This window comes from Phragmites australis, chromosome 6, assembly GCF_958298935.1.
Source record: "Phragmites australis chromosome 6, lpPhrAust1.1, whole genome shotgun sequence".
In the NCBI taxonomy this organism is placed as follows: domain Eukaryota; kingdom Viridiplantae; phylum Streptophyta; class Magnoliopsida; order Poales; family Poaceae; genus Phragmites; species Phragmites australis.
Genome location: NC_084926.1, coordinates 37,715,674 through 37,730,633, shown reverse-complemented (window position 1 = coordinate 37,730,633; position 14,960 = coordinate 37,715,674). Strand labels below are relative to the sequence as shown.

At 40.3% G+C, this 14,960-nt stretch overlaps 1 protein-coding gene across 1 annotated transcript; it reads right to left on the bottom strand.

Annotated features, from left to right (window-relative positions):
* Positions 1-1,049: 1,049 nt before the first annotated feature.
* On the bottom strand, positions 1,050-4,228 carry LOC133922366 (aquaporin NIP1-1). Its single transcript, XM_062367668.1, has 4 exons — positions 3,985-4,228; positions 3,059-3,481; positions 2,840-2,901; positions 1,050-1,541 (listed from the first exon to the last, which is right to left on the bottom strand). The coding sequence occupies exons 1-4, from the start codon at positions 4,114-4,116 to the stop codon at positions 1,319-1,321; spliced, it is 840 nt and encodes a 279-aa protein (XP_062223652.1). The 5' UTR covers positions 4,117-4,228; the 3' UTR covers positions 1,050-1,318.
* Positions 4,229-14,960: the final 10,732 nt, after the last annotated feature.

Sequence of the window (14,960 nt, the reverse complement as noted above, 5' to 3'; positions counted from 1 at the left end):
GGTGGCAAATAACCAGAAGAGATGCTAGTGGTGAGACCTTGCCTTGGTAGCTTGATGGATTATCGTGCTTGAAACCTTATCTTGGTGACTTAGTAGCTCAAGAACCGTGACTAAAAAAGTCGTGCCGACCAGAAGCATATCCTTTATGGAGTTTCAATGTGGATTAAGAGTGGTATTCATGCCGTCGATACCATGAAATAAAAATCCTTTATGTCGAATTTGTCTCTCTACCTTATTTACGTTTCCGCATTTACATACTTACAATTTATCTAGTTAGAGTAGCTTGTAATCCTCTTGAGCGGTAGAGTAGATACGCTAGATAAATCTAGAGCATCTTTAGATCAAAATTGAGATAAGCTTATCTTGTAAAATTTTTAAAGTCAATTTATTTTAAATTTTTAAGTGTTCTAATTTATCTCCTTTTAAAATATCACCGTTACACATGTTATGTTCTCTGCATATATGTTTCTTTGGTCACGTCACATGGCAAATGATTTAGTGATGAGTTGTGTCGCCTTTCTCTTCCTAGTGGTCAATCGAAAGCCTGGTTTTTGCGACGAACTGGAATGGCGAGGTACCGTTCGCCTCTACCAGTAGAATGCAATGGTCGAATCAAACAGTTCTACCATTTCATGGTAATACTATTGCATTTTCAGTTCTCGACCATTTACTCAGAAAATGACTTTGGGATCCCTATCTATTGGTTAACTCTAAAGAAACACCGAGGCATTTTCAGCTACTGTATCACTTCACAGCGAATAGACTTGTTTCAGTAATCATTCTTTGCAGTCTTGCAGATGCAAACTCAGGGGCAAAGTAGCGTAAAAGCAGAGGCCCTCTGCTCTACTTCGTGGCTCTGAATTCACCCTTGCCTGTGGATCGTGTTGATGTCAAAACAAACTTACTTGGAAGTATATTTGTAGTAGGAGTCTAGGAGGGCTAAGAGATAGTAGCATTAGCCCTATGCTTCGAAACAAGTATTATTTCCCTCTTAAAAACTGGAGCTATGGGGAATAAGGCTAAGCATGCATAGAATGTCACACAATGCAAGAGTTAAACGATCCTCTTTCACACTGAAAAGGCTAAGCATACAAGGGATCACCTTGATCAACCCTACCACATAGTCCAAAACGTACCTTTCCATCCACACACAAAAATATACATACGTACTTTCATAGGTGAATAGGTTGGTCATACTAGGCTAAATTACTAAAATACCCCGTCACCAGGGTAAACTTCTGATCCCCTGCTTGATACACGCCCAGTACTGGTGCCTCGATCATTGCATGCACAGCATGGCCTGCAGTGAGTCGATCCGCTAGGCGGAGGAGTTCATCCTGCTCATGCTCTTGAGGAAGGAGCCGCTCTTGGTGATCTCGCGGAGGGGCTTGTTGGTGAACCGGATCAGGTTGTAGGCCCAGGCTCCGGCCACGGCTCCGACGACCGGGCCGACGACGTACACCCAGATCGACCTGTACTGGCCGCTGATGAGCGCCGGGCCGACGCTCCTCGCCGGGTTCATCGACGCCCCCGAGACAGGCCTGCCAGAATCAAGGAGAAGATCAGAACGCACAACCGCGTACGTCATAAGCTTTCTTTTCGTTTCTTTCCTTTTCCCTTGGTAGTCAACAAAAAAAGAAGATCGATCGTGTGCCAAATTTACACTTGGAACGTATGAACAAATTAAAGCTATTTTAAAAAAAGATATAACGTGGTGATCTAGAAGTATTTCATGACAAAGACATCTATTTTGGGGCAAGGTAGTAGAGCAGGAATCCAGTTTTGTAGTATCGGACGGGTCTTTCCACACCTTGAAAATTAGCCAATGAGATAAGGGGTTTCTCGCTTTTAAGTTAAGATTTATTGCCCTTCCAAAATCAACGTGAGACCGTTCCAACAAGTTCCAAACATATACTATTTCCGTTCCGTTCTAAAATAGATGTTGTCCTAAAATACGTATAGTTAAACTTTAAAAATTTTAACCACTAATATATACAAAATATTAAAATTTAACATATAAAAATGATAGTAATGAATTTATCATAAAAAATACTTTAATATTATCTAATTTTTATTAACTTTTACTAAAAAATAGTTGTCAAAAATAATAATCAACCGTGTTTATTAGAGTCCGGAGAATATTTTTCCACAAGTCAGGAGCAGCACCATTGGCTGTGTGAGTGTTCACAAGGCTGCACACACTTCACGGTCCTGGTAGTATCACGTTCACATTAGTGCTGGTGCGCTGGTCTTCACCAACCAGGGCAGCGCGCACTCAAAGCCGCGCCATCACTCCTAAGTCCTCACACATGACGGTCTTCATGGCTCCTTAAAACTCCCCTACTGAAAAGGACAGCCACACCAAACCATGCGGTGCAGCTCCCTTCGGTTATAATTAAATGCATGTCATTGTCATTTTGAAGAAGTTCAGTTAAAATTTTGAAAGTTTGACTAACAATACCTTTCAAAATATTTAATTTAAAAACCTTAAAATCATATATGTAGATTTATCTTGAAAAATATTTTTATAATATCATAAATTCAATGTAATTTATAATTATATTCTATTATAAAATAGTGGTAAAAAATATGAATGAGAGACTGTGTTTTATCAAAAAATGTGTATTTATGACTGGAGGTAGTATTTTCTTTTCTTGTGACTCGAAAAAATTTCAGCTCATTAATCTATTTTGGTGCTAGTCATCATGTAAAATGTGAAAATTTTAAAAAGTTTACATATTTCTGTTTTGAACATGAGTGAACTCTAGGCCGAATTGAATTCCTATGAATTTTGTCAAGATTAATTGAGATGATGTCATATGAAGTGTAGTGTACTTACCCAGCAATGAGCACATTAAGCAGGATGGTTGCACCGACGGCCAGCCCTGCCAACTCCCCGATCTGCATGCACAGCAACACTTGTTTCATCAGATTGGACACTATTTTTAAGCAGGTTTGTTAATTATTAGTTGGTTAATTATCAATTATTATACGGAATTTGTTACTAGTAGTAAGTAAAGTAAAAAAAGATCACGATCAAAATCCTGCAAATTCTTACGGCTCTGTTGTCGGTGGCGACGCCGGAGATGACGAACATGAGGTAGAAGGTGATGATGATCTCGAGTACGAGCGACTGCACGTCGGACCCGGCGGGGAGCGTGCCCGGGAAGTGCTCGTGCCGCCCGCCGAACATGAGCCGCAGCGTGCCGGAGGCGAGCGTGGCGCCCAGCATCTGGGCCAGCACGTAGGCCGGGAGCTGGCGCCAGGGGAACCGGCCGCAGGTGGCGAACGCGAAGGTGACGGCGGGGTTGAAGTGCGCGCCGGAGATGTGGCCGACGGCGTACACCATCACCATCACGGCCAGCCCCCACACGATGGCCACCCCCGGGAACGTGATCTGCCCGTTCTTGCTCGCGTTGATCGTCACCGCGCCGCACCCCGCGAAGATCAGAAAGTAGGTGCCGAAGATCTCCGCGAGGATCTGCACGACGCATAAAAGTTTAGTTTCAGAAAACGAAGGGCAGCATTGTCCGAGGTCGTTGCGAACAGTCACCGACAAAAGAACGGATCCTGTGATGCGAGTGCCGCTCAGGACTGTTCATGGCATTTTGGGACTTGATTTTGACATGGCTCCAGATGCAAACAAGGCATTAGGTGGGCGCTAGCTAGTAACAGATTTGGTGTGACATTATTTCTTTCCATGGATGTGCCAACTGGTGCAGCATCCCTGGATTGGAAGTTCTTCTTTTGTTGGTATGCTATGTATGGTAGGATCTACAACACTTTGCAAGTAAAGATCAAATAAAAGGCAGCGCAAAAGCCTAGATAACTCCTATTTCTATAGGTAGTGACAAGAGTAGATCAGAAGATAAGTTGAAATTCACTTCTGATCTCAAAAAATGAAGGATCATTTCACTGAGACATGCATGGCACAGTAAGGAGGAGGAGAAGAAGCCAAGAACTGTATCTTTCATCTCGCCTCACCTTCTGGATGAAGGGCACGGAGGTGGCCATGCCGGCGCAGCCCTGGTCAGCATACTCCTCCTTCCTGCCCTCTTCCATGGCCCTCTGGTCGTGAGCTCCATTCGTCTGGGAGTTGTCGCCTCCTCCTGCCATCTCCTTCTCTCTCTTCTTCGTGTGGTACACTCAGACGGGGCGCAGGAGAGGCAGGTGCCAGAGAGAGCAGAGAGGCAACTGAACAGAGAGAGGGAGAGAGAAAAACAAGGGGGCGATGGTTTGGCCGATGACCCGGGCGCCTATTTATTGGCGCCACGCCAACTTCTCTTGCGCCTACTCGTCGCTATCGCTTTCCATGCCGTTTGGATTGACTCGGCCTTCTGGCTGGTGCATCTTGTTAGTGTAGTAATTCGAGGTAATTATCCAGAGATTACCGTGCAAAGGTACTGCTTCAGTGGAAATGCTAATCTGGATTATAACTTTATCTGGAATTGCAAATATCCTCTGCAAGTCAGCTGAAGTTGCAGATATTCTCTACAAGTAAAATAGTTACATTTACGACCCTTAAGTCTAATTTCGATACAAAATCTCTCTTAAGAGTTCTTACTAGATCTCACATCAACATATTTATTGTGATGTGTACTTGAGTTTTGTATGTAGACTTACATATATAAACTAAAGGATGGAAAGAGGGTTTAACAACATATTATGATTAATTGGACTTCTCATTTGGTCTAGTTGGTGGGGCAAATTAAAATGAAATAGTAGATCTGTCAGGATTTAATGCACAGTTAATACCATCAATATTACGTCCTCCCCCTTATGAATCTACATGCAGCAGACAATGTCAAATCATGGAAGTTATGTTGACATGGATAGTCTAAGCACATTCAGTGGGATTTTGTTCGTTGGAGTTAGACTTGTAGGGTGTTAAATATAATTATTTATTTGTAAGGGGTATTTGCATCTTGAGATGATTTGTAGAGGGATACTTTATCTGAGAAGCGTGATCGAAGGGTTGGAAGTAAAAACTGAGTTCGACTCCAACTACCCACCAGAGAGGGAAAGAAAATAGAGCCTTATCAGAAGTACTATTCTTTCCTCGGGGAAACCTTATCACAAATATAAGAGTGACAGTTACGTATTTGATTTGTTCCAAAATATATTTCACTTCAGAATACGAGTAGCGAAATTTTAAAGACTTTGCCAACTAATATGAACTAAAGTAGGCTTGCTCATGGGCAGCCTAGCTTAAAATAGCCCGGCTCGACCAGTGCACAGGTCTAGGTTTAGGTTTAACTTTTCAGTCTGTAGATTTTTTAGCCAGGCTCAGGCTTAAAAAAAATAGGCTTGAAACCCAAAAAAGCTTAGAAAAGCCTAATCCTGGCCCAAAAAATATTGTCGGGTTAGGCTCGCCCTAGAAGCCCAGTCCGACGTCGGGCTTGTGGTTTTCCCGTCGGGTTTTTCAAAATCTAACACAAAATTTGAATAGGTCTAAACTAAAGTATACATTTTTTTTTTTGCAAATACAAATCGACTTTTCTCAGTGACTCCCAGTCAAGCTAATAAATAGCAGACAACTGAGTGGTAGTGGATTGGTGTCGAAGTGCGGATTATGGATAGCAGGCGATATTGCGGATATAAAGTTCTAATAGCGAAATTTAAAAAAATACTCAAAATTTTGAGTATAGATCATGATACTTGAGTTAACAACATTGTAAGATAGCAAATAGCAACTAGAAAACAATGAATAACAAGCAAAATAGATCTGTTGGCAAAATTCATTAGCAAATCCGAAGTCTTGTAAAGTATGTTTGGAAGATCTTATCGGCGGTGCTGGTAGCTGACATGCCGGCATTGTGGAGCAAGAGCACAAGCACTGCATGTCTAGATTCATGGTTCCTCAGTCCTCATGGCGAGCAGGCAGCGGGCTGGCGGCTCCTTAGTCCTCACGGTGGACTCACGGTTGAGGGTTGACCCTAGGTTGCGGCCGATGGACTGGCGGCTGTGGAGGACACAAGCACTGGATGTCTGGATTGGAGCGCGACCGACGGTGGGCCAATGGGCGGAGGCTATGGAGGGCACAAGCACTGGATTGGAGCGTGGACGACGACAATGAAATACGGTGAGACCAGCGGTCATGGAGCACAAGCACGGGATTGGAGGTGGCGGCGACTCCTCAGTCCTCATGGACTCAACGCTAGGTTTGTATTGGAGGTGGCGGCGTCTCCTCTCGGACTCAAGATTAACGCTAGGTTCTGCACATCATAAGTTAATGGTCTGTTGCGGCCTGATAAGTGCAATTGCGGCCCACAATTGCGGTTTGCTAAATGATATTGCGGCCGCAAAGTTACAACCCGCTACTTTTGGCCTGCTACCTCGACGTGGTGGCAGCAGGGGTCCGCTACCGCAATAGCGACCACTACAAACGCTATTTATTACTTGCTTCCGGTCAAAGTGTCACCAACAATTTTTAGGTTTTTGAGATGGTGACCTATGGGCGACTCTCCAAAGAGTTTTCATGGTACTTGGTGACTTTTTGTATGATGCTTTAAACAAGGGCCATCACTCGTAGTGTTGGTGACTCTTCCAAACGACACATTTGTGGATATGACAACAAATAAATATGTAGAATGTGGGAAAATATGCATTTCTCAAAACATATGAACTTCTAAGTGTCACCTTTTCTTTCGTGTATTAGGAATAGCTTCATTGGTTAGGGTTACTGTGATGTGGAAGCTGCTCGACGGGTACTCACATTTATGAAATAGCTGTATATGCCGAAAGTTGTATTTTCTTTATTAAAAAAATCAGAAATATGATGCAGCATTGTTGAGGTATCGGCAAATTAATGTGAATGAAGTTGCATACATCCAAAGTACAAATAATGTTTAAGTTCTCAGCGCATTAAACACTACTGTGTTTGTCTCTTCAATTCGCTGACTTGATTTTCTTTGGCAAGTTGCAAGAAAGTTGAACAACAAATTGGGTGCTGGATGCTCATGCTCCTGAACAGAATGGCATGCTCAACTGAAGTTTGGAGGAACTTCACAGTTTCTACAACAAGGATATATAGAACACAGTTGGACAAATGAAGTTAGAGATGTAGTCTACATTCTTTTTTTCTCTCCCTAATTTTGTGATACTATCAACTACACACGTGTTATATACACATACGGAATAAATCTCGAATATAGCAATCTAAAGTAGTAAAAAAATATAGTATAATAAAAGAAGGATTTACATACACGATCAAATTCAGGTGGCCGCACGGCATGGAGATGGTCAGCGTTGAGGAGATAGTCATTGCGATCAGCGGAGGTGGCCAGTGTTGATGTGGTGAGCGAGAACCAATGAGCGGAGGTGGCCCGCACTAAGGAGGTAACAAGCATTAATCCACGAAGGTGATTGTGATGGGGAATGGGTAGGCTACGATAGGGCAAATAAAAAAATTTACCACGTTCAACCAGGAAATCATACAAGTAGGGGATCATAGATAGTTACCACTTGACGTGCAGCACAACAAAAGAAGAGTTAGAGCAGACTAGTCCAACATTATGCGTGTCGAAGTAGAGGAAGTAGTCGAATTCAGGTGGGTAGTTATCCCATCCATGCAATCTCCTCCTCTAGTAGATATAGGCGATCGACTTCCTTATCGGGTGTGTTCTAACTTCGTACTCAGAACAATCGACTTCCTTGTCAGGTGTGATCCAACTTCCTACTCGGAACAGAAGTCAAATCGGCAACCATCTCGAGTTCTAGTCGCCAAGCCAATTAGCATTGCAATAGTAGCAGCGTCTCTACGATATTCACACGTCCTGGAGTGGAACACCGAACGCTAGTGTGCTAACACCGCGCGCACAACTAGGGTTTCAAGAGGTCGGGTGGAGGGGCACAACTAGGGTTTGGAGTGGCTCAACCATGCGTGCCCTCACCCCACATCTCTCCTTATATAGATTTCACTAATGGGCTTCCACTTTGGTAGCCCATGAGGACTCTAATCCCTAATGGATCTCGATCCAATCAAACTCACTAACCGATCCAATCCATATATGTTGTTCCAACCCATTAAGTGTGTGACCCGTTAGATTCATGTATAAACTACACAACTTGAAAACCCTTTTCCAAACTAAAATCAGTAGTGGTCCCTAGTAGGGCATATTGACTCCCGATTATACATAAAGGTCATATCGACTGAACCTTGATACACGCACCAATCTCTTTGCCTCACGATACCAGTCAAGCTTAAGGTGAGTCACGTTCCATCCTTTTGATAGCTGGACTATTCACTTAATCTTGTAGCAGAATACTAACCTCATGATTAACTCTTTAATCACATTGGCATGGCCATACACTTTCTAATCCAACCACATTGAGGGGTCCAGAGATATCTCTCCCGTCATATAGGAGGGGCAAATTCTATGTTGATCACTCATACCCCACGACATATTTTATGGCAAACCAAAAAACTACCTTTATGGTGACCCAATTATGGAGTAGCATTTGGCAGCCTCTAAGTGTGTCAGTACACATTTTGGAAATCAATAATGATCTCATATCTAAGGATCTTGCAAGTACATCATTTAAAATTACAATTGATGACATATCATATAACAATCCTAGCAATGTCTCAAAGTGGGTCTATCTGACATCATGTTTTCCAACATATGTTTACATTATTGATTTGATATCTCTATATCTATAAACTGTAAAATATGATCATCAATCAATACATATCCTAGTCTGTGAATCATTATTGTCCCATATAATGATATAAGACTAGGGATCATTTAGAATAACATCACAATAAAATAAAAAACTTCATAAACAAGTCACATACTTATGAATCAATGTAAATGATAATTATTTAAGGAACCAGATAACATATTATTTAAAATTACATAAACATAGACGTGATATAATCATCTCTATGTTGCCACTAGGGAATATCACCAACAGATCGGTGTGTGACCATAGTTGAGATGGCCACCTGCTGATCCGTCTGGGCGGATGTAGGGACTAGAGATTGTGGTTGAATTTTTGAAATAGAGTAAGAGAAGGAAAGAGAACACAATCGTTGAAGATCTTGCCATATTTTTGCAAGAGAGGAAGAAAAGGAAATAGAACCCATCATGGATTGACTTTGGCCTTTTATTATCCGGTGATCATTTATCTTAATTTTAGTTTTGAAAATAGAGTGACATAAGGAAAGAGAGTACGTAACTATGCAGTAATCAAGGACGACGTGTGAGGAGAAGGTTGATTGCTAATCAGCTAATTGATTGTGACTTTCCATACAAATCGTGTTTGGTGTTTGATGGGATACAACATTGGAGCCAGTGTACCATTTGATTGGGGGGGGGGGGATGGATGGCAAAAATCTTTTGGATCTGCCAAACTCGCTCTTTTATTATTTATTATAGATAGAAGATGTAGTGCGGTGTAATATGAAAAAATAGATACCTCATTTTTGGTATTGGATATACATCTTATTCTTCAGCAATGATCAACTCTTTAGCAAGGCTAGTGGAACAAAGGAATTTGAATAATAATGCCAGCATTTGTAGAAATGATGCCAGATTAGGTAAAGAAATTATTTGAAAAATATGAAATACATATCATAGTAGATAATATAACATGTGACACTTGTAAGAGTCACCAAGCAAGGGTCATCAAATTGTGGCACTTCACCAAGGGTCACCCAGTATTTTTCTTGACTCTTCATCCTGTGACCCCCCCCCCTATGGGAAATAAATTCTATAGGAGTTCTTTAAAAGACCCCGCTCTTAGCATGACACGTGTCCCTCTTCTTCACGTGCACCGCTCTCAACTGTTGGATTAGGGACGCATAGTGTGGATCAGAGTCTTGCAGAGGTCTTTTTATATCAGGTCCTATAGAGTTTGTTTCCCTCTCAGTGACCCTTCATAAAGGTCACTTCAAAAGCTCGAGACACTTAACAACATCTACATATGCAAAATATAAGGTCACTAGAAGACCCTTTTTTTCGTAATGATAGTAGATTTGTCATAAAATTATCTTTATATGACTTGTGATCATCTAGGGGCTGATTGGTTGTAGGATCCTGGCTCAGTGAATACGTATAATCTTAGAAAGAAACATGTTTGGTTTATCACATGCATTGTTTCAGCCTGACTCGACGAATGTAAATGTACATACGCTTACAACCTGGGCCAGAAAGGATACTCGAATTGAGTTCCCTCTATAGCCTGACCCAACGGATACAGACTTCTGCATCTACTCATACAGATTGGCCCACTTGTTAGTGTTATAAAATCACCTTCATGTGAACAACCAATCACAATATGAATTCTTGCATCCGCTCATATGACCTTAGGGTCTGATTGTTTGCCTGCATGAGAGCAACTTGGTCCAGGGGTGTAGGGAAAATGGCCCTATCAGGCCATGTTTGTGGTGATTGCTCACCGGATAGTCCGGTGATAGATTGATAAGCACCGGAGAAGGCACTGGAGCAATTTACATAGAGAAGATGTTGGCTTAGATGGCTAAGGTATACTCACCGGAATGTCCGATGATGAAGAAGGAGTATACATCAGAGTGTCTGGTGTTCATAGTGGCTTGAGTGGAGTTCCAACGTCTAGTTTGTGAGAGTGTACTCACCGAATGATCCGGTGTTAGTACTACTGTTCTTACCAGATCATCCGGTATTAACAACTTTTCAGAGTCGTTCAATTAACAACTAGTGCGCGGGTTTGAGGCTATGAATACCCCTTCACTCAGTCATTTGAAGGTGTGGCGTGCAGCTGGAGTCTAGAGAAGTTCATATACACATACAAGTCACCAAAGTGCTTAAAGTGATCATCCATGGCAATTAAGCACAATATTAGAGAGTGATTAGTGCTTATAGGCCTAGAGAGTGTGTTGCTAGGTGATTGCTGCCTATAGAGTGGATCAATGAGTGATCCAAGTTTGTACATCTTGGTACATCAGCATCTTGAAGTCTTGGTGACTCACCGGCCACTTGAGCCGGAGTTGCTCAAGTTTGTTTACTCACCGACTTGGTGCATTGATCTAGATAGGTTGCTCAAGCTTCTTCCGTATTTACATCGATCTAGCTTGTTGACCCTCTGACTTGGTGCATTGATCTAGATAGGTTGCTCAAGCTTCTTCCACATTTACATTCTTATAATTTACCTTCTTAGATAGGCTACAAGCTCTTTTGATTGGTAGAGTAGACACACTAGATAAATCTAAAACACATTTAGATAGTATTGATCTAGATTTATCTTGTGTTATTTTTGGAGCCGAAATAGTTCTAAGTGTCCTAATTCACCCCTCCCTTAGGACGTCACTGATCTCTACAAGTGGTATCAGAGTCTCGTGCTCTTGATAGGCTTAACATCCTAGAGTTGTGACGTTCGGGATTGGAATGGATTTCTATAGTGCTCTACTTTTCGATGACACAAATTTTCCGTGTTGAAAAATTCTAACATCTTATTATTTGCAAGCTAGAGGCTTAGATGTTTGGAGAGTCACCGAGGAAGAAATGAAACCTCACATCACCAACAAAGAGAGGCAATTAGATGCATTGGCAAAGAGTATCATTTTATCATCTATATGTGCTGATGCATTTAATCGTGTTTATTCTCTCATCAATGCACATGATATTTGGACTAATATCATTGAAATACATAAAGGCACAAATGATATGCGCAATAAGAAATATCATGTGCTTGTAACTAAGCTCAATGACATCAAGCAACTATCCCATGAAAGTGCTAATGATATGTATTCTCGTTTGAATATTATTGTTAATGAGATCAATGAGTTAGGTTTGACGATAATTGAAGATGACCAAGTGGTGAGAAGAATACTTCAACTTCTTCCAAAGTACAAGTTGATCGTCTCCATCATCTACGACGATAATGACATTAAGAAGATGACTCCAAGTTAAGTGCTCGGCAATATCACCGCCCATGAGATGACAATAAACATGGAGGTGGAAGTTTCTTCCTCATCCGACGCCAAAAAATCTTGCTCTCACAAGCAAGCAAGCTTAATGTCAACACATGAAGGTAATGATGAGGAGACAAGAGCAAGAGTCAAGCTCAAGTGAAGATAATGAAGATAAAGATGAAGAGAGCTATGAAGAAGATGAGCAAAGCACCTCAAGCGATGAAGAGATGGATCCCGAAGTTGCCAGCTCATCTCACAAGTAGAGAAGAACATCAAGAATATTAATGCCAAGATTGATCACCCAATCTCTATGAAAGACTTGATCAAAACAATTGATCAAAACAATTGATCATATCAAGAAGGAGAAGAAAAAGACCAAGACTAAGAGGGAGACAAGGGGAAGAGCTAAAACATTTGCAATCATAGGAAGATGAGTGAGCGATGATGAAGAATCAAGCTCAAGTGATGAAAGCTTCACCATCCTCCCATCCAAGAAAAGCTCTTCCTTGAGGTCATCATCATATAAGTTGTCTCGCAAGCTATCTCACAAGTGCCCTATGGCCAAAGATATGGATAACAATGTAAGTGATGATGAATCCGATAAGAATTCTCCCTCCTATGATGAACTTCTTTATTTGATCAATGAGTAACAAAGGGCCCTTAAGAAATAATCTAAAGAGCTTAAGAAATTCAATACACTTAATAACATTCATGATACCTTTGTTTTTAATTATGAACAATTATTGTGCAAATTTAATTTAGATTGCATGTGTTCATTTTAATTTATTACAATACCTAGTGTAAGTCTCATATGGTAGGTTGCTTGTATTTCTCTCTTATCCATGAGCAACCTACATGGTTTATTAGTGATAGGTTTCTTTTATGCCACTAGTTTTACAATTGATATCTTTTATGTGCCATGATCCAATCTATATGATAAGTCTTCATTGTTATCAATAACAAGTGCATATATCTCACAAATATTCAACACTTGTATGCACATATTTAAGGGGAGCTTACCCTATGGATTGTGATTTTGAGACTAATATGTGTTGTTAGTGATATCTTTTGTAGTCTTATAGAGTAATCAACATGTCCCCGGAGGTATGTAATGCTCAAATGCTTCAATTAGTATCACTGTCAAATCTTTATTCATTTAAGCTATCTCCATGCATAATATAGCTTAAACTTTCTATCTTGACATATTGTTTAGTTATGCATATATTTTATTTTTATCATATGTATACACATATAGTGAGAGTTTAGACTATATTATGCAAGTTTCATAAATTGTGATCCATATACTTTCATAACTTACAATTGAATTGCTCAATTTGTAGTGATATCCACTCAATTGGTATTCTTTCAATTAGATCATGATTTGTGAAGCTCTCTCCCATGTGTTCTATTATTTTTCTCTTTGAGTTCATATAGTCCTTTTTGGGAACTGTTGACAAAGCGGGAGAATTTGGACGACCAAAGTAAAAAAAAAAAAAACAAGTAACAAGGTAAGAGACATTATAGCAACAAGCAAGATGGTCTAGGAATGCCGAAGTTTGACAAAGAGAGAGAATAAGAAGATGCTAGAAGCAATATAAGGCGCCTAGATCGATAAAAGAGAAGTTCTTGCATAAGTCGATCAAGGGAGATAATGGTAATAGAGAAAAGGGGAGCCACAACAAAGGGGACTAATTGGTAAGAATATGCATCCAAGCAATATGGTAAGACTTTGTGCTCACTTATGATCTTTACATTTGGTATCATTTTATTATTTACCATTTGCTTTGGTTGTATTGTCATCTATCAACAAAAGGGGGGAGATTGTAAGGAAAATGGCTCTATTAGGCTATATTTGTGAGTTTGATGATTAATGCCAATATAGTCGATGGGACATACTAGATAAACATAGAGTATATTTGGATAGTATTGATATAGGTTTATCTTGTGTTATTTTTAGAGTCAAAATAGTTCTAAGTATCCTAATTCACCCCCTCTTAGGACGTCACCGATCCATACAAGGGGATGCGTATAATCTCAAAGAGAAACGTATTTAATTATCCACATTCACTGTTCCAACCTGGCCCAGTAAATGCAAATATACGTCTGCAATCTGACCTGGGATTCAAGCTTCCCTCCTCAGCCTGTCCCGGTGGATGCAGGAACATGCATCCGCTCATGCAGACAGACCTATTTATCAGTACCATAAAATCATCTTTATGCAAATAACCAATTATAGACTCAACTCTTGCATCCGTTCATGTAGTCTCAGATTCAGTTAACCACACAGAAACTCAGCTCAGTATGTCTAGATAGATACAACCAACTAAACACTATTTTTTTCAATAAATATAATTTTGCTCAACCTGCTTCCCCTCAACTACATATACAATCTATACGGACAATACCCATATAAACAGCCAATCACACTCTTAAATTTGGTCAACTAAACAAAAACTCAACTCGACTCATCCAAACAGATACAACTAAACAAATACTATTCTTTTCAACACATACTATTCTATTTAACCTACTTCTCCTCTACCTATATATAATCAATACAGACAAGATACTTATACGAACAATCAATCACACCCTTTAACCACCGATCAACACACTAGGGTGATCATATAAAAGATCGGCTGCCTCCCATGGTCACTGATCACTTTAATTTTGGCCATTCAATTCCTAATCGGACAGTTGAGACAGCTAGAAAAGGAGTGATCGTACGGTTGAAAACAAGGGCCAAAAACACAGGTCTGATCCAAGTACGAGTCATGGTTCGACAAACCGTTGTCGCTAACTTAAGATTGCAATGAAACATAATCATGGAGCGGCACTTCAATTTTCAGCGTCGGAATTCAATGTGAGGGGGCAGTACTGTAGTACCTCTTTATGGTTCGCTAACAAATAGGTGTGGCCAGCTTTAATTAGTTTCAGTGAGGCTATTGCTCACCTATACTTACCTCTATTTTGAATCACTAATATACACAAAATCATTAAAATTTAGCACATAAAAATAATAGTAATAAATTTATCATGAAAAATATTTTAAAATCATCTAATTTTT